General features: G+C 45.9%; 2 protein-coding genes across 3 annotated transcripts in view; one reads left to right on the top strand and one right to left on the bottom strand.

Moving 5' to 3' along the window:
• The first annotated feature begins 381 nt into the window (after positions 1 to 381).
• On the top strand, positions 382 to 19,176 carry EEF1AKMT1 (EEF1A lysine methyltransferase 1). 2 transcript variants are annotated; one of them, XM_006073234.3, is made up of 5 exons: positions 382 to 519; positions 12,563 to 12,716; positions 14,322 to 14,404; positions 17,473 to 17,753; positions 18,532 to 19,176. In XM_006073234.3, exons 2-5 carry the CDS (start codon positions 12,570 to 12,572, stop codon positions 18,699 to 18,701), a joined length of 681 nt encoding a protein of 226 aa, XP_006073296.1. In that variant the 5' UTR covers positions 382 to 519; positions 12,563 to 12,569; the 3' UTR covers positions 18,702 to 19,176. The 2 variants fall into 2 exon arrangements, with proteins under 2 accessions (XP_006073296.1, XP_025118594.1); XM_025262809.2 differs by lacking the exon at positions 382 to 519 and adding an exon at positions 7,343 to 7,367 and having other exon boundaries at positions 14,325 to 14,404.
• A 396-nt stretch (positions 19,177 to 19,572) lies between these two features.
• The window catches only part of IL17D (interleukin 17D), a 31,916-nt gene continuing 27,127 nt past the window's right edge, over positions 19,573 to 24,361 (bottom strand). Inside the window, exon 6 of the mRNA XM_044926886.1 lies at positions 19,573 to 20,864. Within this exon, the coding sequence (XP_044782821.1) occupies positions 20,582 to 20,864 (283 nt within the window). The 3' untranslated portion in view covers positions 19,573 to 20,581. The remainder of the gene's footprint in view (positions 20,865 to 24,361) is intronic.

Here is a 24,361-nt window from a genome sequence, read left to right as displayed (position 1 = left end):
GGGTTTTTTTTAAAGGCCTTCTCTAACGCAGCGGTGGCTATGTCTATCTCCCCATTAGACGGAGGAGGCGGAACAGACGGGGCCTTGCTGCTTGTGAAACGTACAATGAAGTGCAAACGACAGGTCTCTTGGTGCGCCTTAAAACCTGCAGCGTCTCTGCTGCCCCCGTCCTCGCGGACACGTGCTCAGCCGCGCAGCTCCCGGCGCCAGGCGGCCCTGCACGTGGCGCGGTGCCCAAGGGCCTCCCGGGAGCGCTCGTCTGCGCGTGCGCGGACCGTGCCAGCCCGCAGCCCCGCCCACGACCCCGGCCCCTCCTACCCTGCCCCGCGGGACTACTGTGCTTGCGCGGACGCGCCCCCGCGCACGCTTCCGGCCTGGCGGGCCGCAGTGCGCACGCGCAGACGCAGCTGGCTGCCCGACAAGGCCCCGCGGGCTACGGAGCACGCGTGGACTCGAGCGGCGAGTGGAGTGAGGAGCCCGCGCCGACTCCGCTCGTCCGCGTCTCCCGACACAGTCAGGGTAGCGGCTCTGGTCCTCGGGGCCGGGCGGAAGGGGTTGGGAGGCGCTGCCGTCTCGGGTGTGCTCAGGTCGGCCGCGGGGCCGGGCCGGGCACGTGGAGCCGCGCTTCAGCCGGGGTCTCAGTGTGTGGAGTAACGGCCGTCTCCAAGGCGGGGTGGGGGGTGGGGGGGCGGGGTGGGGGTGGGGGGGCGGGGCCGGTGTCCGGCGGGGGGCCGCCTGGGCGTGTTCCGGGAGGCGGGGCGGTTGTGGTGGCAGCCCGTGGCTGTGGACGGTGTGTGTGTGGACACCTGGGTCGCAGGCGGCGTCGTTCTGTGGAGGGGCACGGGGCAACCTGCCGCCCCTCGCCGGCCCCGGCCGCCCGCGTCCCGGTAGAGGCCTGGATGCTGGAAATATGGACAATTTAGAGAGCCACCCTCCACAAAACAATTTTTTTTTTTCTTTTTCAGCTATGAAAGTAGTTTTCTTAATCTGCTCTTCGGAATTATTTGCTTTGAAGTTAAAGCCAACTTTTTTGTTTTCATGTTTTTTTATTTCTAAGTAATTAGCTAACAGATTTCAGGTTGCAAATTGAAAGCCGTTGTCAATCCACAAATGCAGCTGTGGAAACATCCGTACGCATTCATATGTGTACACAGCAAAGTATGTGGACTCGCGCACTTTTCCTTGCCTTCAGCTGTTCCAGGCAGTGTCGTGGTGCAGCTGGAATCAGGAACCGACTGTACCTGCAGTCTCTCACAGGAGACGTTGGATTTTAATATTTGCTAAAGTGGTGTTGCTTCTTTTTTATCTGAGCACTTGCTGTTGGCATCTGCCAAGGCGTGTGTGGTGGCTTCCCCCACTCCCGCGAGTAATCTGTGGCTCCTTCTCTGGCTCGTGAACGTGATGGCAGGCCTGGGAGATAATTTAGACTTTCTGCTCTTGACAGCGGAGAAGGCAGTGGCACCCCACTCCAGTACTCCTGCCTGGAAAATCCCATGGATGGAGAAGCCTGGTAGGCTGCAGTCCATGGGGTCGCTGAGGGTCGGACACGACTTGAACGACTTCACTTTCGCTTTTCACTTTCATGCATTGGAGAAGGAAATGGCAAGCCACTCCAGTGTTCTTGCCTGGAGAATCCCAGGGACGGCGGAGCCTGGTGGGCTGCCTTCTATGGGGTCACACAGAGTCGGACACGACTGTAGTGACTTAGCAGCAGCAGCCCTTGACAGAGCTTTCTAAAAAGGGAAAGAGAAAGCCACCCGCCTTTGCTTTACCTTGACCTTGAATGAATGCACACTAGGTCGTTAGGTAGGGATGCTCCCAGGAGATTGTAAACGTTGTGAAGGAACACCATTCTGAGCAAATGTTGGTGGCCCCTCATCACCTCAGGTGAACTGGTGTGGTCTCTCGGAGACAGGTGGGCACCCTGGAAATACCTCACATCTTCCACTGAGGCTCTGAAAATGCACAGGCAGCTACTCAGCGTGACAATTTCACGTTTATACACGTGCTGCCTTGGAGTGTATGATCCAGTTTTCTGGGGGTGAAAGGTTTCATATTTTTGGGGTCTTTGGTCAGAGTAGCTTGAGTGAGTTGAAGAAATTACATTATCTACAAACATTATTTCCAAACCTACAGAAAGGGATAAAGTTTTTTAATTTTCAATACAATTTTTAAGAATCATTTTAGCCTTGAGCGCAGTCTGTGTGTGTTCATGTTTGGCTGTGTCAGGGCTCGGTTGCTGTGTTTGGGATCTTGTGTCATATTTAGCTGCAGCATGGGATCTCTTAACTACAACACGTGGGATCTAGTTCCCCAGCCAAGGATCGGACCTGGGCCCCCTGCATTGGGAGCAGGGGAGTCTTAGCCACTGGACCACTGGGGAAGTCCCAAAAGGGGGTAGTTTTTTTGATAGGTATTTTCCTCACTGGAGCATAGTAAGTTTACCTAAGATGCATAAAGCTGTTCAAAGAAAATTGAACTGTCGTCATACTATATTCAGCTTGACCCAAAGCTGGCAGAGTCAGAGCTTTCTCCTGGACCTACTGTACTTTTCTCCTCCATATTACTTACAGTCATAATTTTTGGTAATTTTCATTTTCTAAGAAGAGGACAAAGAAAAGATAGTCAAGGCTTTCTCTCCAAGATTCCTGAGACCTCTAAGCTTCCTTTTACTCTGACAATGAGAGGAGATGGGAGAATGGCAGTATGTTTGTTAGAATAATCACCTTGCTCAGACATTTTTAGGATTCCCTGTCTAGAGTAGTAACCTTTAGAGAGATCCTGAAGGAAAAGAAAAGATGTGTCTTGTGGGTGTCACTGGAAGCTAGTAAGCATTTGGGCGACCTCTCAGAAGGCACTTGGATACATGTACTTTCATCACGTCCGCACTTCTCCCCACAGTAGAAGCTGGGCCTTCCACTTAGGAAGGATTAACATATATTTGACTAACTGAACAAGACAGAATCCTTTCAGTAATGGTGCATTTGATTCATTAGAGCTGATCTTGGCAAAAATGTGAAGTTAGAAGGACACCTTTTGGGGAGTAAACCAGCTTGTGACTGAGATGGAGGTGATCTCATCACCTCTTGATCCAGCGCTGCAGGGAGCTGTAGAAGTGGTGCTCATGGAATGGCAAGCCCGTGAGTCCCCAGAGACTTGACTTTGAAAGGCAGTGTTCGTGGGATGTGTAAGCATCAGGTGCCCTGTCATCGCGTGCATGTCGTTCTGAACATAAACCTGCCCCAGGTGTCATATTCCATGATGAGGGTATCTGCATTCCATGGTTCAGCCCTGCGGCTTCGCTCTCCTGTTACTAATGATTGTGAACAGTGCCCCTCATCAGAGCACTAAGTCCACCCCCTTAGCAGTTCTGCTCCATTTCTCAGCAGCTTCTAGCACAAATGTGGGTCCTTTGGGCAGCCCTTGCCAGGGTCTGGTGCCCAGTCAGTGGGCATTCTATTTCCCTCCCAGACTGTAGCAGCTTCTTAAAGAACTCCTGTTCCCATGTGTAGCTTTAAAGCAGGTGAATGCCTGGTGTGTAGCATCTAGAGCTGTTATTGTATGGGTGATGCTGGAAAGGCTTGCAGTCTTCTCTTTTATCAAGTATGCACACATTTACACGTGCCAAAAGTTAAGGCTGTCAACTTTGTATTTTAAGAAAAGTTTTTAATTAAGGAATATCGGTAGAGACCAATAAGTAAATTATACTTTTCTTTATTTTGAAGTAAAAGAGCTGAAGCAAGAAGTAACTTAGTAAGGAAATAACCTGTTCATGAAAAGTATTTGTGTGAAGAAATACCATTTAAGTCAGTAGGGAGAGTCAGAAGGTCATGAGTGATACAAGAAGATGTGATTTTGAAAACTTTGTGGAAGAAAACATTTCCTTGTTTTTTTCCTACTAAACAACCCTGTCTTATAACAAGTTGGTTATATGATTGTGCATTTCTGAATCATTGATTAAAATCATTTGCTTCTGATTTGAGTTGTGGGTTCTATAACTCTTCAGCTTCCCTGCCCTCATCTTTCTTGTTTTTAAGGTGAATTATAAAACTTTAGAGTTTATAAGTACAGTATACTTTAAGTCGTTGTTCTGTTAGCTGAGCTCACGTGTTTGGTCTTGGAGGGCCTGGCTTCCCTGCTGTTTGTGATCTCGTGGAGTCTGTACGTTAGCATCAGTGTCTCTGGCGACCCCTGTCCCTGTGACGCACAGAGACTGCTTTAACTCCAAACACACTCTGCTTCTGGGTGGCCCTTGGTGGTCTGCAGTCGCTCAGGGGTGCCTAGTTAGTGACATTAAAATACCCACTAGCTGTCTGATGCTATGTTAAGACTGCTTATCTGTTACAAGGGTGTTGGTCCTTTCAGCAGTTCTTTGGACATACTGTTCACTGGACCCCCTCTGGAAATGTCCTAGCCCCGTCCTGGAGCAGGCAGGAACCTGTGTCCCGAGGCCATCTGTGTGATTTCTCGTCGCACTGCTGCATCAGGGCACCTGGGGCACGGGGATGTGATCGTCAGATGCAGGCAGTGATCTTCTTCTCCACTTGCCTTAGAAGAAACAGACACTACTATGCAGAGCAAGTTTTCAAGATTCTTTGGTTACATTTTTTAATCACTTCTCTTTCATGGTGAACAAATGTTTTCTGTTAAGCTATGTGAGAACACAAGAAAGAGATCTTGCTTGTTTTAAGGGCTGTCCTTTCTATTTTACAAATTCTAAAGTATGGTCAATATCTCCTCCCTGTACTTTACAAACAGAAGCCACCCTGGGATGCTTGGTACCCTTGCAAAGCTGATCCCATCCACAGACTCTGTCTGTTTATAGATGTGTATGGAGTCTGTGATGACAAGAAGGGTGACCTGGAAGCAATTCGGTTGCTTCCCAGAAAGCTGATGAGCCAGTCTCGTGGCATGTTTGATGCATGAGTCCCATGTCATGACAGTTTCACCACAGTGTCAGTAAACAACCCGTCTGCCTCATGTGAAACTGACTGGAATAGTCCGTGTCAGATGAGACATGTGTTAAGGTTGATTTGATCTGGTTAACAGATTGGACAAAATGATGTCTCTATAAAGAAGAATCACTTTTGACCAGATGCCAGAGGCTACGATGTACGTAGATTTCCTTGGATTGCTTTTTGAAGTCAGCTTTACTTCTCCAGCAGTGTTCTCTAAATCATTCATGATTTTGTAGATCCATGCCCTTTGAATATCTGTAACATGCAGTCCCACATTGACTGTTCTTTTCCTTCAGCATTTTCAGTGAGCATCATAAATGACAGTTGAAAGCAACTGCCCAGTGGTTTGTTAATTCCTTAATTTTAATGGACCTTTACTAAAAATATTAAGTGTTGGAGCCCTTAAGGATCAACTGATAAATGAGAATTTCATATTTAGGTTTCATGTAGAACTCTGTCCAAATTCTTACTCTGTATCTTGTGGGGAGGGGAAACAAGTCAGGGATTTACTTTTGCAAAAACACCTGATAGATTTTATATTCATCATTTATAAAAAAACTTGTTTTGAAAGCATTAAATTTTTTTTTCGTGATTCTGAATCCTGAAATACAAGACCAGAATGAAGCCTCTTTGTACCTTGCAGCTCAGTTTGCAGTGTTCTCAGACTTTCTCAGCCCTGCACAAAAGCTAATAATCTCTCCCTTTATCTTTTCTTCTGGGACAGTGAGCATGGTTCACTTGAAGGTGTAGCCTCTGTTGATATTTGCATTATGTTCATGCATTGTTTTCTTAACTTTGTCCATACTTTTTAGGTCTTTTAGCATATTTAGGACAGTTGGGGTCTTCATCTAGCAGGAGTGCTATGTGGCCTTTTTCAGACATGGCTTTTTTCTTTTCAACGGGCCATGCTTTGCTGTCTCTTTGTATGCTTTGTTCAAAGTGCTTTTGTTCATACTTCGTTCATAAAGTATGATTTTGTTCATACTTTGTTCACAGTATGATTTTGTTCAAAGTGCTGGAAATCAGATTTTCCCCCTTCTCCAAGATTTGCTTTTTCTGTCATTCTGTTGTTGTCATTGCTATTATTGTAGTCTGTTTTTGTGCTAAATATCAGCCTGAGGAAGCTTGAGGTCTTTCTAAGCCCACACCTTTTCCCAGACATGTACATGCATCTTCTAAATCCCTCCATGTATGCGGTTGCTGTTTATAATGGTCTGGTCCTTAAATGCGTGGCCCATGAAAGGGACGGGGTGGTGGCAGCCCTTTAAATCCCCGCAGAGTTGCCTCTGCTGGGGGTGGGGGGGGGAGTGCTGCAGCAATGGCTGCCTGCCTCTGCCTCCGTGATCAGAAGTACCATCAGCAATCAAAATCCAGATGCCCAGTATTTGAAGAAAGGGGTCTTTATTGCCCACTTTGCCCCCACTGGTTACATACACGCTGCTCCTGGAGCTGTTGGAGTTGCATTCTGAGACTCCAGCACGGCTGTCTGCCTGGCGTCTGTTCCTCTCAGGGCCGGAGGGGCTTGCGTCTTCCCCATAGCTTAGCTCTCAGGTGCACGTGAAAGTCCTCTCTACCCTCGTAGGATGTTTTCCCCTTCCGCCCACTGTCTGAGCAGTAAAAACACTGTCCCCATTTTCTCTCTGCCTCCTTGTTTCTGCATGTGACCAGTCTTATGTGGTGCTTCCCGCTGTGCAGTGACTTGGATTTCTAGAACTGGCAACAGCAAACTTTCAGTGGCATTGACCTCACTATGTCATTGTCCTCACTTAGCTGTATAAGTTAACCCCTGAGCATAAAACCTTCCTGAGGCAAAAATGAGTAGGTATAGGAAGCCACTGCTGAGTTAAGGGCCCAAACTGACTGAAATTAACATTTTAAGTCTTCTCCTGGGAGTTGAAAGCCTTTGAATAGACTAGTGATCCAAAGTAGTTCCATCAGATAGATTGTGCCAGTACAATTATCTCAGTATGGAGATAGTCTTCCCAGATCCTTCTAATAACTTTGTACACACTCTAACCATTCCTTCCCACCTTTAGATCCCACCTTGATGATGTCTACCTTCTGAACAGTCTCATCTCTCTGACCACTTTATTTTGTGCTCTGAGATGATAGATCTGTTAATCTGCATTTTGTCTAAAAGTGATACAGTGATAGCTTGTTCATTTGTGTCCAGCTCTTTGTGACCCCGTGGACTGCAGCGTGCCAGCCTTCCCTGTCCCTCACTGTCTCCCAGAGTTTGCTCAAACTCCTGTCCATTGACTCAGTGATGCCATCCAACCATCTCATCCTCTGTCGTCCCTCAATCTTTTGCAACATCAGGGTCTTTTCCGATGAGTCAGCTCTTCACATCCAGTGGCCAGAGCATTCAGCATCAGTCCATCTTACGTCTGTGAAGGTGACAAGTGACAAGTAAGCCAGAGCCAGTCGTGCTCCCTGCACACAGCGTTCACCATGCTCGTCATTTCCTGTCACAGTGTTCCACATTGTCACACATTTCCTGTCGTAGTGTTCCTTTAATTATTGATTTCTTGTGGTCCCTCTGCTGCCAAGTAGTCACATGAAGGTATTAAACTAGTGGTCACCACAGATTCCGTACTGTCAGTGAGATCCTGCAATTTGAACAGTACTGAAGGTAATATTTTTGTTCCTGTTGTGTGCCAAGGACGATTAGGTGGTTTGTAGATAATAACTCATCTAATTCAGAACAACTCTATTAAATAAGTTTTAACATTATCTCCATTTCATAGATGAGAAAATTTAAGGCATAGAAGAGTTAAATACTTGCTTAAAGCTATGTAGTTAATAAGTGGCTAAACCATGATTTACACTTAGGTAGTTCAGCTCCAGTTCTTGCTCTGAATCCAGTATTATATTGTTTTTCTGAATGTCTAAATAAATAATAGCAGAAATGCTTTTTCACAATCAGTATAAAAAATACCAAGTATCTGCTTCAGATAAGAGCTGTTTGTATAAAGTATTAGAACCTCTCCATCTTGAGATGAGTCTGTGCAAAAATTATAGATCGTTTACTGTGAAACACTGCAAACATTTAAGACTACAGCCTGCAGCAGGAAGTTGTGTCGTGATGCACGACCCTATACACACATGTATATTTTTTGCTAAAACATTTCACAGAGCACTACTGACTTCTACTATAAACTATACATGTACTTGGATACATTTTTTTCTGTTTTAAAAAAATCTTATATTTTCCTACATTGAATTCATACCTTAATGGAAATCATTGTACAGTGTGGAAAATGTGGGTAGAAAAATAGATGAGTCCTTTCATGAGATTTATTCTAAGTTCTTTGAAAAAGATTATTACTTGGGGAAGGCTCAAACTGTTTAGAAGCCATTTCAGACACTTTTTGGTTACAGAATCAAGTCCATGGGTCTCTGCAGATAATATAGTAAACATTTTTAAAATTATGTATTCCTCACTCCCAGTGGTAACCACTATCTTTAATCTTTGGTTTTTCAGTAACTTGCTTTTATCCCCATGTTTCTGAACTTCACTTAAATAGAATTATTGATACTATATGTATTCTGTAACTTTGTGATTTAACATATTCTTAAGATTGATTCTTGTTAGTATATATGGCTGTAGGTTTTTTTTTTTTTTAATACTGTCATGAACTTCCACTAGGAGTAACAAGACTAAATTTCCCCTCCCATCTGATAGAACTGAAAAAAAAAACAGGTAAAATACGTGGGGAAAAATGTCTTTGAAGATAACGGGCACTAGGCCACAAAGGTCAGTGGTCCCTGAAAAAGGGAAATGAACAGACTGAACCTGATGGTTACTTCGTCTTACTGCCCGAAAGACTTTTCAGGCTGCTACGCAGGGAAGGGAACCCAGGGACCGCTCTGAGTTGAGGAAATACTGATAGATTCTGGGGAAGCCTCATGGGAAGCAAGCAGGGCAGAGTGAGTACAGAGGAGGAGCTCCAGAGAACTGTGTTACAAGAAACGTTCATTCAAGCACAAGGAGAATGACAGGTGATGGCAGTATTAATCAATACAAAATGAAGTGCAAGTTAAGTGGTTACAATGTAGGTTTTTTTAAAAGATTTTTTAACAGTGTGCTGTATTTCAGTTAAGTTCAGTCACTCAGTCGTGTCTGACTCTTTGCGACCCCATGGACTGCAGCATGCCAGGCCTCCCTGTCCATCACCAACTCCCGGAGTTTACTCAAACTCATGTCCATAGAGTCGGTGATGCCATCCAGCCATCTCATCCTCTGTTGTCCCCTTCTCCTCCCGCCTTCAATCTTTCCCAGCATCAGGGTCTTTTCCAATGAGTCAGTTCTTCGTATCAGGTGGCCAAAGTAGTGGAGTTTCAGCTTCAGCATCAGTCCTTGAATATTCAGGACTGATCTCCTTTAGGATGGACTGGTTGGATCTCCTTGCTATCGAAGGGACTCTCAAGAGTCTTCTCCAACACAGCAATTCAAAAGCATCAATTCTTTGGTGCTCAGCTTTCTTTATAGTCCAACTCTCACATCCACGCATGACATGACTATTGGAACAACCATAGCCTTGACTAGACGGACCTTTGTTGGCAAAGTAACATCTCTGCTTTTGATATGCTGTCTAGGTTGGTCATAACTTTTCTTCCAAGGAACAAGTGTCTTTTAATTTCATGGCTGCAGTCACCATCTGCAGTGATTTTGGAGCCCAAAAAAATAAAGTCTATCACTGTTTCCCCATCTATTTGCCATGAACTGACAGGACCAGATGCCATGACCTTAGTTTTCTCAATGTTGAGTTTTAAGCCAACTTTTTGACTCTCTTTCACTTTCATTAAGAGGCTCTTTAGTTCTTCGCTTTCTCCCCTAAGTGTGATGTCATCTGCATATCTGAGGTTATTGATATTTCTCCCAGCAATCTTGATTCCAGCTTGTGCTTCTTTCAGCCCAGCGTTTCTCATGATGTACTCTGCACATAAGTTAAATAAGCAGGGTGACAATAGACAGCCTTGAACTGATTTGGAAACACTTTGTTGTTCCATGTCCAGTTCTAACTATTGCTTCCTGACCTGCATACAGATTTCTCAAGAGGAAAGTCAGGTGGTCTGCTATTCCAATCTCTTTCAGAATTTTCCACAGTTTTTTGTGGTCCACATAGTCAAAGGCTTTGGCATAGTCAATAAAGCAGAAGTAGATGTTTTTCTGGAACTCTCTTGCTTTTTCCATGATCCAACGGATGTTGGCAATTTGATCTCTGGTTCCTCTGCCTTTTCTAAATCCAGCTTGAACATCTGCAAGTTCACAGTTCACGTACTGTTGAAGCCTGGCTTGGAGAATTTTGAGCATTACTTTACTAGCGTGTGAGATGAGTGCAATTGTGCGGTAGTTTGAGCATTCTTTGGCATTGCCTTTCTTTGGGATTGGAATGAAAACTGACCTTTTCCAGTCCTGTGGCCACTGCTGAGTTCCAAATGTGCTGGCATACTGAGTGCCGCACTTTCACAGCATCATCTTTTAGGATTTCAAATAGCTCAGCTGGAATTCCATCACCTCCACTAGTTTTGTTCGTAGTGATGCTTCCTAAGGCCCACTTGACTTCACATTCCACGATGTCTGGCTCTAGGTGAGTGATCACACCATCATGATTATCTGGGTCTTGAAGATCTTTTTTGTACAGTTCTGTGTATTCTTGCTACCTCTTCTTAATATGTTCTGCTGCTTTTAGGTCCATACCATGTCTGTCCTTTATTGTGCCCGTCTTTGCATGAAAACTTCCTTGGGATCTCTAATTTTCTTGAAGAGATCTCTAGTCTTTCCCATTCTGTTGTTTTCCTCTATTTCTTTGCATTGATCGCTGAGGAAGGCTTTCTTATCTCTCCTTGCTATTCTTTGGAACTCTGCATTCAAATGGATATATCTTTCCTTTTGTCCTTTGTCTTTCGCTTGTCTTTTCTCAGCTGTTTGTAAGGCCTCCTCAGACAACCATTTTGCCTTTTTACATTTCTTTTCCGTGGGATGATCTTGATCCCTGCCTCCGGTACAATGTCACAAACCTTCATCCATAGTTCTTCAGGCACTCTATCAGATCCTGAATCTACTTGTCACTTCCACTGTATAATTGTAAGGGATTTGATTTAGGTCATACCTGAATATCTAGTGGTTTTCCCTACTTTCTTCAATTTAAGTCTGAATTTGGCAATAAGGAGTTCATGATCTGAGCCACAGTCAGCTCCCGGTCTTGTTTTTGCTGACTGTATAGAGCTTCTCCATCTTTGGTTGCATATAATCAATCTGATTTCAGTATTGACCATCTGGTGATGTCCATATGTAGAGTCTTCTCTTGTGTTGTTGGAAGAGGGTGTTTGCTATGACCAGTGCATTCTCTTCACAAAACTCTGTTAGCCTTTGCCCTGCTTCATTACTCCAAGGCCAAATTTGCATGTGGTGTGTTTATATCAAATATAAAAATAAGACGTTGGACAATAGTAACACAAAGGCTTGGAGGAGAGAAATGGAAGTTATATACAAATCGTAAGGTTTTTGTATAACACAGAAGTGGTGTAATGTTATTTGATCGCGTGCCATGATAGATACCCTGTAAACCTGTAATCCTTCAAGTAACTACTTACATAACAGTTACAGGTGGCAAGCCAGCAGAGGAGAAAAGGAAATGTTTTCCATGTGATATAGTACCCTACTGTAGGAATACACAGCAGTCTGTTATATTATGTAATGTCCAGTGAGTGGACATTTCAACAGTTTTAGTTGTTGCCAGTACACATTTCCACTTTGAACGTATTCTCCATGTCTATTTATGTGAATCAAAGGAGTTTCATATAGTTATATGATGCAGAATTTCTGAGTTTGAAGCAGAGGTAAGGTAATATTGTTATCCAAAATGTTTTCATCAGTTTACATTTCAGCAGCAAAGTAGGCCGTTTCTATTATTCTACACCCCCCAAAACATTCAGTGTTACCTGTCTTTTCCATTGTAGTCAGTCTGGTAGGTATATGGTTGTATCTCATTGTGATGGTAATTTGCATCCTCTCTCATCCCTTTTAATTTTCCTATCTCTTCCTCTACCCCTCCTTTACCAATCCTTCACTTATCCCATCGTAACACCTAGGAGCCTTAGGTCACCTCAACAATGACATTCACACATAAAAAGCTCTGATTCAGAGTCTACTGTGAATTATCTGCATGTGACCACTGAGGTACCAGAAGAAAGCAAAACATCTTTACAGATTTCATTCTGCAAGGAGTCATAAAAATGTGAAAAGTCTTATTGTGAAAACTGTGTACACAGAGAGAGTAAGCATGCATTTATTTGTTCAGCTTTAGTTAGTGGAAAATCTCTGCAGACATATGTATGCGTGTGCTTGGCTGCACCCGGCCTTTGTTTATGGCACGTGGCATCTCGTTCCCTGACCAGGGATAGAACCCGGGCCCTGCACTGGGGGTGTGAGGTCTTGGCCACTGAACCACCAGGGAGGTTCCTGGTCTCAGAAATTTTAAATACCTGTTTTCCTGATACAACTCACTTCCAGTTTGGATCATTGCTGTGAGTTAATTTTTTTAATTGTTTGATGGAAAGGAAAAACACACTAACATCACTTGACTCATTCCCCGCAGGTGTGAGATGAGTGACTCCGAAGACGAGGGGCCCCCCCAGCTTTCTTCATACGCCCTTGCAGCTCTGCAGGAGTTTTATGCTGAGCAGCAGCAGCACCACTCTGACCTCCGTGGTGACGACAAGTACAACATCGGGATAATAGAAGAGAACTGGGTAAGTGACCATGCTCCGCATCCATCAGGACGTGTTGGCAGTGTGGAGTGTGTTCTCTACCTAGTCCACTGTTGGTCTTTACCCCACCTAACAGCCCGGTTTGTCTCGCTTGTCACTAGGAAGCTGATAGCCTGTTCAGTAGCTAAGACACTGGGAGTGCAGATTTTCCTCATTCTGACCCGGGCTGCTTGGCGGTCAGAGGAGGGGACGTTTCAGATAGGGGAAGAGCGTATCATCATGTCCAACAGATTGTACTTCTTGTAGACAAATTCATTCTGTCAGTTTTTACTGGAGCACAGCATTCCTTATGGGAAGGGATCATTGCAGTAATGGGGCAACTGGTGTTAAACATGTAGTGAAAAATTGATGAAAGGGGTTTTAAAGAAGATATTAATAGTTCCTGGTGCACAGTATGTATTTTAATTGTATTTTTATGGGCCAAATAAAAATAGGCATTTTTAAAAGTGAGTTGAGGAAAGCTAACCTAAACTGTAACGTAGAAATCTACCTTTTTTGAAGCATAGTTGAGAAATAGATGAGGCTTGAAATTTCTTTGACTACCTTAATCATCGATCTGCCTCTCTTCATCACTTTGCAGCTGGGAGGTGTGTGTGTGCAGTCTTTGACATTTTGTGTCAAGTGTAGATCTAAGTTATATAAAGTTTATATTTTATATAAAATTATATAAAATTCATCATCTGTTTGAAACTGGGACAGAAATGTTTCTTTATATTTACTCTGAATGTTCCACCTACTCAGATACCTCTAGTTTTCTTTCATCATATTTTCGTCTTTAGCTTGATGCTTTGAATAGTAAATATTAGAAACCCGAGTCCACCTTAAGGTAGTCTTTTTCTCTTTTCCTTTTGCTTGCTTAAATACTATGTACTTTCTGATTCTGAAAGTAATCTATGGTTGGTGTAGAAAATAGGTAAAAACATGAATAAAAAAACAAGTCATAATTTCACTACCTGAATTAACTATTTGTATATTTTTGGCACTTGTTTTGTTCACAAAAATGAAGAAATCTCCCAGGAAGTTTGAAAGAATACATTATAAAACTAGAGGATAAGTCCAGGAGGCATGAGTGAAACTTTTAGATGTAGGTGACAAAGAAGATCTTAGAACCTTCTGGAGAAAAGCATGTCACCTCCAGTGTCTCAGGAGGTGACATTGCACTTTTCAATAGCATTATTAGAAACTAGAAAAAAAGTGAAGCACTGCCTTCAATATTTAGAGTGAAAATTTCATTCAGTCTAGGATTCTATGCCCAGCTGAGTTACCAGTGAAATGTGAGGATAAGATGTTAAATGTATAAGACATGGTAAGTCTCACAACATTGACTTCCCATGCACCACTTTTCAGGAGCTACAGGATGATGTTGGGAGAATTAGGGATAGTTTCGGAGAACCCAAGCAAATGCAACAGTGGTTTGTTGATTAACTCCAGAAGAATAGGAGGTGCCATACCAAAAGGAAGCGCAGATTATACTGCATGGCCCAGCAGTGACACTGGCTGTTGATAGAATTCATATTGGTAAATAGATATGAATTAAAAGGACAAGTGTGTGCCAGGTCTAATATAATTCACTCGTTCCTGTCACAGCAGCTGAGCCAGTTCTGGTACAGCCCGGAGACGGCCATGCGCCTTGCTGAGGACGCCGTGGCAGCTGCCGGGGAGGGCGGCAGGTGAGATGTTGGGTTGGCTTCTCTTTTGCCTTTTAATCTAAAGTAATACTTTAAATGTCCTTCCTGGATGAGAGATGGTTCGTAAGAAGGTTCACCTGTAATCTGCAAAACCTGTGGTTGATGATTTGAAGACCACAAGGAATAAAGAATGCTTTCCTGTCGCAGCTAGGGGCACACTCAAAACCCTGTTCCGTGTAAGTCGTCTTAATCTGTTCCTTAACATTTTTCTATTACTTTTATTCCCCTGCTGCTGCTGCTGCTAAGTCACTTCAGCTGTGTCCCGACTCCTAGCGACCCCATGGACTGCAGCCTACCAGGCTCCTCCGTCCATGGGATTTGCCATGCAAGAGTGCTGGAGTGGGTTGCCATTGCCTTCTCCTTTATTCCCCTAGAATTGCTTTAAAAGAAAAAAATCTTAATGTTTGATCTTTCTGAAATTTTAAGAATTATAGGTTTTGTTAGTTTGGTATTTATTTCTGTCAGAACTTTGTGTGCATATGAAGTCAAATGGTCTTGAAAGACTTGTTGAACAAAGTAATCCATTGTTAATTTTCCCCTTGTCCCCCCCTTGCCTTTCAGCTCTTCTACAATTCTAAACCTGTTTATATTGGCACTTGTTCATTTGTCACTTACAGACATCTCACCTTAAGAGACTAAGGATTTAGCTTCTTCATCCTCCATTGCACACAGGTTTGCTTCCTGTCTGTGCTCCCAGTAGTTATATCCATTTTTTTGGTTGGACTCATTGGTAATATTTTTTGAGGCTTTTGCTTCTACATACTTCCCTGGTGGCTCAGCTGGTAAGAATCCGCCTGCAGTGGGGGAGACCTGGGTTTGATCCCTCAGTTGGGAAGATCCCCTGGAGAAGGGAATGTCTGCCCACTCCAGTACTCTGGCCTGGAATCCCCATGGAGAAGTCCATGGGGTCACGAAGAGTCGGCTACGACTCAGCAACTTTCATGAGTGATAATTAGTTTGAAATTTCCTGTTTTATTCCCTTGGTTTGGGTTTCATATTAGTAGCTTCATAAAATGACCTGGGAAGTGTTACTATGTTTGTTTCCTGGAAGTGATTGTGTAGAATTGGTGTTAGTTGTATCCTATCTTGGTTAAATAGGGTTTATACATCCATATCACTAACCCTCAAATTCTCCCCAGTGGTGTAAATCTCTTAACCAACGAACTCACACATATTTCAACTCCTTGAAAAAAATACTCCCCCCACCCCCCCGGCTTTGCCACCTCTTCTGTCTGGGCTGGTTTACGTCTGGCTCTGGTCTTGGTATTTCCCTCCACCATCTACCGAGTGTCCTCTTATCTTTCTTGTTCTGACCTTCCTGTATCCAGTATCCCAGTCCTTAGTTCACAGCTTTATCCTGGTTGGGTACATCCTTCAACACTTTTCACTAGAGGGAAATTTTAAAAACCTGTCTGAAAATATTTTTATTCTACCCATTCTCTTGATGTGTTAGTTATTGAGAAGTACAATGCCATTCTGATTTCTTATGAGAAACCTGTTTTTCGCACCCCTGCCCCCTGCCGGCTTAGGGTTTTCTCCTGATGCCGTGTTGTGTGTCCTGGTATGGTGCTTTCATTTGTCGAAAAGGGTGGAAGCCTTTCTGTTCTCATAACTCTGGTCCTCCAGTTTGGGAAAATTGTCCTTTTTTTTTCTTCTATTCTTCTTTACCTGATTCATTTTTCTTTCTGTCCTTTTCACATGTTTTGTCTTTCTTACCTGACCTTCTGGGAAAATTCCTCAACTTTATCTTTCTGCTGTCCTGTACTTTATCACCTGTAATTTCTTAGGTCTCTGGATATTTATCAAGGTATCTTGTTCATTCTTCTGAGGACATCACATTACAGGACTTCTTCTCTTCACAGTCTCGAACTCCAGCATGCCTCTCATGTTTTATTAATATTTTGGCTTTAGTACGCGCTGACTCTCCTGAGTTGTCTGCTAACCCTCTGCTGTGTGCTCCTAGTTGAGATGGGCATGCTAAGGCTGGAAGCTCTGATACATGGGCAGGCTTTCTCTGCTTGGTGTCTGCAGTTAGCTGGTGTGAATCAGCTGTTTTCCCAGGAATGCCCGGTCAGTAAATCCAGGCTTTTTCTTGTGGGCTGGTAAGAGCCCCAGAAAGAGCCACCTTCCTTCCTGGGAGTCACGCATCTTGTTGACCTCATTCCAGGAGGCACGTAAGTCAGGGGTCCCAATATCTGGTGGGTTTAATGTGATCCTTGCCATTCTACACGGCCCTTCACCACTAGCTGTGCCCCTACCCCCATCCGGACAACATCCTTCCCGTTTTCTCCCACAGTGTGGAGGCTTGGCGCAGAGATGAGAATCCTGGGTCATTTCCTCTTCGATAGACCTTCCAAAAACAGTCCCCCTGCCGCCCCTTCACCCCTACTTCTTGAGCTACCTGGTTTTCAGCTTCCTGAGTTGCGGGTGCTTTGGTGTTGGCGAGGCTCCCTCTCAGCTTTCCTGGCTGCCAGTTTGGGACTTGGCTCCCTTGGGCCTGCAGAGTCAGAAGCCACCCAGACCACACCCTTGCCTGTCAGCTTCCTGAGCATGTTTCCTTTGTTTTCCCTCGTTGTCTTGCTGTTGGAGGTTTCCTTCTCATGATTAATTGCTTTGAAGAAGCAAATCTAAATGAATGTGTTCCCTCTGCATCTTTATCTGGAAGTCCTAAGGCTTTCTTTTTCTTTATATATTAAATATATGAATATTACCAAATAACTTGAAAATATTTAGTTTGAGGCTTAAAAGTATTTGAAATAAATGTTAAAAGAGACCAACAGGAAAGTAACAGGTAAATTCAGGTCATGGGCTGCGTAACTCTTGTACCTAATGTTTCACATTTTTACCATGAAACGTACATTTCATACTCAAAAATTATGAGTTGTAGATCTGTAAACACCAGATTCCTCCCAAAATTCACTGCTGTTATTACTTTAGTTTGTAGCGTTAAGAAAATCTGACGTGGGCTATATACTTTTTCAGTGAAGTGGTTATTTGCTGCTATAACGCTATCACAAAGCTCATTCATGAGCTAGGTCTCTCTGTTCCAGAATAGCGTGTGTGAGTGCCCCCAGTGTCTACCAGAAGCTGAGAGAGCGGCACAGAGACGATGTCTCGGTCTGCATCTTCGAGTACGACCGCAGGTTTGCCGTATACGGAGAGGACTTTGTCTACTATGACTACAAGAACCCTGTGGACTTACCTGAGAGGATCGCCACACACAGCTTTGACATCGTCGTGGCAGATCCCCCCTATCTCTCGGAGGAATGTCTTAGGAAAATGTCGGAAACCATCAAGCTCCTGACCCGGGGAAAGATCCTGCTGTGCACAGGTGGGTGCTGGCCGACCACACACCCTGTGACCTCATTCCACTTACCTCCCTGCACCCTGGGGCTGAGGTGCTGCTGCCTCTTGGGGCCTGTTGAGAATTCTGTGGCACGACGCCCAGGAAGTGGGGTTTGGCGCGAGGTGAGGGCACCGGGAGTGCTATCTGTACTCAGCAGTGTCAGTACTAGTAACATGTCTGGCTCAGCCTCTCTAGCTGATAAAGAAATTTGCAACCTCTGGGGTTAAAGTGGATGTCAGAGGTCACAGAGCGAGATGTTAGATTCGGTTTACCAGAACAGAAGATGTTCTCACTGGTGAGGGAGGGGGATTATCCTGGCGTTTCAAAATGAAAACATGAGCTGTAGGTCCCCCTACTTTCAGGCCTGCAGCCCCTCGCTCCCCCTAGTGCAGCGGGCACTGAGGATGGGCTGGAGGGAGACGTGCAGTCATCAGCCAGAAGCTGGTACAAATGTATCCGTATGAGTTTGCACAATTAGATGTTACTGAGAAAGGGGCTGCTGAGTCCAAGTTGGAAAAAGTTTTTAGTAAAATTATCTTTTGTTACTTTGTAGAATATAAGTAATTTTTACAATTTCTAAGTATCTCAGCTTTGTAGAGGCAGAAAAATTCTTGATAAAGGGAAAAATAGTAGGAACTTGGCAAAAATGTTGGAGGAAGTAAAAGGATAGAAAGCAGTGACCTTCCCTATATAGCTGAGTGGAACTGGCAGCTCCTCGCCCCGGCCAGCGTGGCGCTGAGGCTTGTCTGGTGGTTCTCCTCAGGTGCTGTCATGGAGGCGGCGGCAGCAAAGCTGCTTGGAGTGAAGATGTGCAAGTTTATTCCAGAACACACTCGCACCCTGGGAAACGAGTTTCGCTGTTTCGTGAATTACAACTCCAGGCTGGACCATGATCTCTCAGTGCAGCTCCCAGTGCAGGAAGGACCCAAGTGACATTTCCTCTCTGAAAAACTACCACCTCCCCAGTCCTCATTTTCGAGGTAAAGACATTATGATTTCCTTAGGATGTCCCTGGAGCTCAGGGTGCTTTTGCCAACTTGAGTCTGTAGAATTATATCTGGAAGAACTTTTAGACCCCATCTAGTGGAGAAGGCAATGGCACCCCACTCCAGTACTCTTGCCTGGAAAATCCCACAGATGGAGGAGCCTGGTAGGCTGCAGTCCATGGGGTCGCACAGAGTCGGACACGACTGAAGCGACTTAGCAGCAGTCTGCTCTCCTCACTTAACACAGGTAAAGAGCAGTACGTAGTGACCAGCCAAGACCTCAGCCCCTGGCTCTAACAGCCAGGGAGTTTGTAGTTGAGGATGCAGTTTGTGTCCAGAAGAGGGAGGGCACATGCCCAGTAAATATTTGTTAAATGAATTCCATTTAGAGAGAAGGTGCAAATAAAGGTTACCTTTCTGGATCTTGGCGGGGAAAGTCGATTCTTCCATTGGGAATGTGCTGCCTGTTAATTAAGGTGAGCTAAACTGATGAACACAGTTTAATGGAACTGCTTTATTTTTCACATGCAATACATTTACTCTCCTTTGTCCAGTGCTCTGATGTTTGCACTATTTATATTTGCAGAGTGGCTGGAAAATGTTATAAAATAGTGGCGACTGAAATAATTACCCAAGGTTTGAAAGGCAGTTTTTTTGTGTGTGTATTTCTTTGTTGTTGACCTGAACCCTTCTGAAAGGTTCAGATAATATCTAGTGTATTCCAGATATACCACCACTAGGCTTACTGTATGTTGTTATTTCCAGAGGTTGAGCAGGGAAGTAACATTTACCCCAAGCTGTATAGAACTACCCACAGGTTTCAGTTCTGAATTTTTATTTGGAAAATATGAATTTTGCTCAGCAATGTTTTTCATGTACAACCTCTGTCAATATATAATACAAACTAGAAGTTCTCAGTAAAGCTTCCATTCAGATCAAGCCAAGGCTGATGGTAAGTGGGGAAGAGAGCACATAAACAGAGAGACTGACTTCACAGTTGCTCGTTTGCTCTAAGAACTAGTTGAGACCATCAAAGCTGAGTCCAGAGAGAAAACCACAGCCAGCATGCCCTTCACCTACCTATAGGTGTTACATAAATCGAGTTAAGAAGGTCTCACGTTTACAAATAGTTCTGGGGTTTAGCTGCAGTGCTAGAAGAGGCTCCACTCCTGCATTCTGGCAACTGTAAGTCTGCCCACTTAATAGCTCCTGAAGCCCTTAAAACTAGCCAGATACCTGGGAATTGGCACAGACCTTACATACCACGCTCTGACCTCACTGCCTCTTGTCCACAAACTGGCCCCTGACTTTGAAAAGTGAAAAACTTTCTACCTGTATAAACCTGTGGTGATTTATATCCTCATGAATAAAGACTGGGGTGAGCTGAGCTGCCCATAGGGAGGGCAGGTCCTGTCCAGCCGTGTCCACTGGTGACCAACCGAAGAGTTAGCTACCTGAGCCTCTAAAAATTCCTGCTGAGGAAGTGAAAACAATGTCTATAAAATGTTTACAGGTCAGGTAAAAACAATATACTTGCTCAAAATGGCTAATATGAAAATACTTTGTTCCTGCCCCATTGAAAAAAATAGCTGAATAAACGGTTTACACTCTATTTTTTAAAAAAGACTGCAAGCATCAGTGTGTCCTCTGAGGCTCACCCCTCCCGTGGTCCTGGGGGCGAGGCAGGCCACCCTTCCCAGTCCCCATCACCTTCCGGCCGCCCTGCGCTCCTGCTCGAGGAAGTCCGGGGCAGCCCACCACAGGATCCAGTCCGGTCCGGTCCACCACTGGGCACGTTTCCTCGGGCCCGGGGTCCCAGGTGGGCCGTCAGGGCCGGGCCGACTTGTCCAGGCTGGAGTTGGCAGCGTCCGCATCCTTGTCCGGCCCGGGCACACAGGTGCAGCCCACGGGCACAGTGACATACTCCTCGACGTAGACAGCGCGACCACCTGCGCAGCCCGGGGTGCGGCGCAGGACCACCGCGGGCACGAGCACTGGGGCGCTGCGCAGGCGCACGTCCTCCTCCCCGCGTGGCCCGGTCAGGCAGCCCCGGCACAGGCAGTAGGCCTCAGGCAGGTACCGTGGGAAGCGGCCCGGGTCGTAGGAGATCCTGTGGGGAGAGGGCGGCACTGGGGCCCGGGCCACACTCCCTGAACCGCGCCCGGAGTCTACCGCACACCCCGAAAAGGGAGATGCCCGTCCTTAGCCCGGAGCCTGCAGTTCCTCCAAGGGTCCTGTGGCCTCCCACCCCGAGCCGCCAGACCCGTTCAGGAGGCCCAGACCCAGGTCCCTCTGGCCATCAAGGTCCACCCACCACCCTGCCCATGCAAAGGGGCTGAGTGACACGGGGAGGGGGTGGGCAGGCCAGGACCTGGAAAGTGAAGGAGACCCTAAACCTGACTAGTCCATGTTCCTCCATGTCACCCTACTTCCTGGTCAGACGCCAAATCCAAGCATCAGCAGCCCACGGCGGGCCTGCAGCTGCTGGCGGACTCTGACCACACCTCCCTGAATCCAGGAAGTCACTGGTGGGGACCAGCACTCCTCCCTAACATCCCCCACGTCACGAGGTTGCCATGACCCCAGACTCTCATTCACTGTTCATCTGCCCTCTTCTAGAGCCGATCCCTTGTGACCCTGAAGTCTCAAGAGTCACAGCTGTGACCTTTGACCTCACGGGGGACACACTGTATGCCGGTCACGCCCGGGAAGGCCCCGGAATGCTAGCCCCACGGGAGCACAGGACAGAAATGAACCAAACAAGATCAGCCCAAGGGGACCTCTCTGGACTGGTCTTCCCTGGCCTGCAGTGCCTGGGACTTCCGGGCAGCAGCTGAATTAAGAAGTGTCCAGCTAAGAAGGACCTTCACACAACCAGTTATGGAAGCACAGGTGCGGGAAGGCACGTGACGGATGACATGGTGGGGAGGTGGAACCTGACCGGCTGTCAGCGTTGGAGGCAGGAGACCGTGTCAGCCAGGCTAACTGCCCACAGCCTGGGGGCAGCCATGGCCCCTGACTTGAGGGAAGGTCCATGGCTCGCTTCCTTCTTTGGGTCCAGCATCTTTAGACACTGATGGAGCAGATGACTGAGCAGGAAGACCCAGAAATGGCATCTTGGCAGCAATAAGTCCACCTGATGACGCTGAGTACAAGCCACTTAGCAGGAAAGAGCTAGGACGGTCTGTGTGGGGTGATCTGTGGCCCCAGGGAAGGAGGGGGGTGCTTAAACTCGGACCACGCACCTGCCCCCAAGCGCCCCACTGCCCAGAGGGACATATCCGAGTCCTTGGCCACCACGTGGATGTGGGGATAAGGTCAGGTGACCAAGACAGGCATCGCAATGGAGAGGGAGAGCCAATTTAGGCGTGGACCGTCCCCCACCCCAATTCCCTTCTCATCGCTGTGGGGGGTGGGGGCAGAAATCTGTCGAGTTGAGCAGGAGGAGGGTGGCAGGGCCGGCTGGCAAACACCCCTGTCTGCCCCAGGACCTCAGATCCACACCGAGCCTGTCCAGTGTGCACACACAGGGCTGGCAACATGTTACGAGCTTTTCATCACTTACTGTCAGTCCTGCCTTTGCAAGAGCTTGACCTTTCCAGCTCTCCAAGCCCTGAACCGCCTCATTCCCATCCTTCAATGAGGGCACAGACCCCCCGGAACGCCTCCAGGCAGGAGTGGGGGTCACGTCAGGAAGAACATCAGCTCCTCCGTTTTGCCTCCAAAGGCCTCCACAACCTGCTCCTGCCGCGTACCTCCCTGAGCTTGGGCAGACTGCCCGGTCCCGCAGTGGGACGCCTGGCGGGGGCCGCAGCTGAGCTTTGCTCAAGGTGAACGAACTCTCCCCCATACTAATCTCATTTCTTAAGGTCCAGTGCAAGTCAGTATCTTAAAGAGTTTTCAGATTGCCTTAGTCAAAGTTAACCTTGACTTTCCCCATATTCCTACAACACCTGGGGCCTCTCAGACACAAATGCACCGTTTCCTCCCCTTCCCCTGGGAGGGAAAGGTGAGGGCTGCACCTGTCCTCCCCTCTTGCTCCAAAGCCCACCCAGTGCTGCACAGCAGATGGTGAGAGGGTGGGTCTGACTCGACCCCTCAGCTTCCTGTCATTCACACCTTAACTTAGCATTAGAAGGACAAGAAATCTATTATAATATCTCCGCTCACATTCAACAAACACCTGAGTGCCAGGGACGTTTCAGGCAGTAGGAATACAGATGAAATAATACAGTCATCTGTTGTCCAAGGACTCACTCTCTCCGGGGTATATGTACAAAGAAACAGTTAACCCAGCCATGGCAGCACGAGCGGCTTCCTGGCAAAGCGGAGCCCAGGTGGATTGGTCCAGGTGGAGGAGAGGAAGAGCCTCTGGGCAGAGGTCAGAGCCTAGACTTGGGACCACGTCAGTTAGGAGGTGCCACCCAGGAGAACTGGTGCAGCTGGAGCCCTCTGTGGAGGGTCTGACCCTGAAGGCAGCAGGGTGTTAAAGGAAGAAGTGACCCAATCTCCTGGAGTTTAGGTCCCTCGGGGTACAGAGTGAAAGACAGGCTGGAGCCCAGGAGAGATCTTAGCTGAAGAGGGAGATTTTTACATTATTAGCACATGAATAGTAGTTAAATAAGATCATTCATGGAAGTGTAGAGAGAAACTCAACAGGTTTCATTCCAAGAGGGAAAAGAGGCAGGGCAATTAAATATTAAAAGAGCCTTGAGAAACCACCAGCAAAATGAAAAGGCAGCCCGCTGAACAGGAGAAAATATTTGCAAACCATATATAAGGGGATAATACACAAGATACACAAAGAACTTGTGTAACTCAAAACCAAAAAATAAAAATGTGATTTAAAAATGGGCACAAGACCTAAACAGACATTTTCCCAAAGAAGGCATACAGATGTGCAACAGGCACATGGACAGATGTCCACCATCACTAATTATTAGAGAAATGCAAATTAAAACCACAATGAGATGTCACCTATATCTGAAAGAATAGCAGTCATCAGAAAGACAAGAAATAAGTATTGCTGAGGACACAGAGAAAAGGGAACCTTTGTGTACACTTGGTGGGAGTGTAAATTGGTGCAGACACTGTGGAAAATAATACGGAGATTTCTCAAAAAAGTAACAATAGAACTACTATATAATAGAGCAATTCCACTGCTGGGTATTTATCCAATGCAAACAAACACCACCTTTAAAGACATAGGATCACTGCAGCATTATTTACAACAGCCAAGACATGGCAACAACCTAAGTGACAGCCAGTGGATGAATGGACAGAGAAGACGCGGTATATATACAATGGAGTATCGTTCAGCCATGGTCAAGAATGAAATCATGCCATTTGCAACAACATGGATAGAACTTGAAGGCATTAGGCTAAGTGAAGTCAGAGAGAGGACGATAAACACCGTGTGATCTCACTTATATGTGACATCTAAACAAAACACAATCACAGACACAGAGAACTGACCAGTGTTTGCCAGGGCAGGGAGTAGAGGGTGGGCAAAATGGTACAGGGCGTCCATGGTACAAATTTCTGGTTATAAGCTGTGGGGATGTACAGCACAGCATGAGGACTAGTTAACAATGCTGTGGCATATTT

Source organism: Bubalus bubalis, chromosome 13, assembly GCF_019923935.1.
Source record: "Bubalus bubalis isolate 160015118507 breed Murrah chromosome 13, NDDB_SH_1, whole genome shotgun sequence".
Lineage (NCBI taxonomy): Eukaryota > Metazoa > Chordata > Mammalia > Artiodactyla > Bovidae > Bubalus > Bubalus bubalis.
The sequence above is the reverse complement of the archived record's forward strand: the minus strand, read 5'-3'. Positions and strand labels throughout refer to the sequence as shown.

What these genes read in the sequence shown, in the direction of transcription:
- EEF1AKMT1 (XM_006073234.3), top strand. Translation starts at nt 12,570, where the DNA reads ATGAGTGACTCCGAAGACGAGGGGCCCCCCCAGCTTTCTTCATACGCC. An exon ending in GGATAATAGAAGAGAACTGG is followed by an intron (nt 12,717 to 14,321) that starts GTAAGTGACCAT and finishes TTCCTGTCACAG; the next exon opens with CAGCTGAGCCAGTTCTGGTA. An exon ending in AAAGATCCTGCTGTGCACAG is followed by an intron (nt 17,754 to 18,531) that starts GTGGGTGCTGGC and finishes GGTTCTCCTCAG; the next exon opens with GTGCTGTCATGGAGGCGGCG.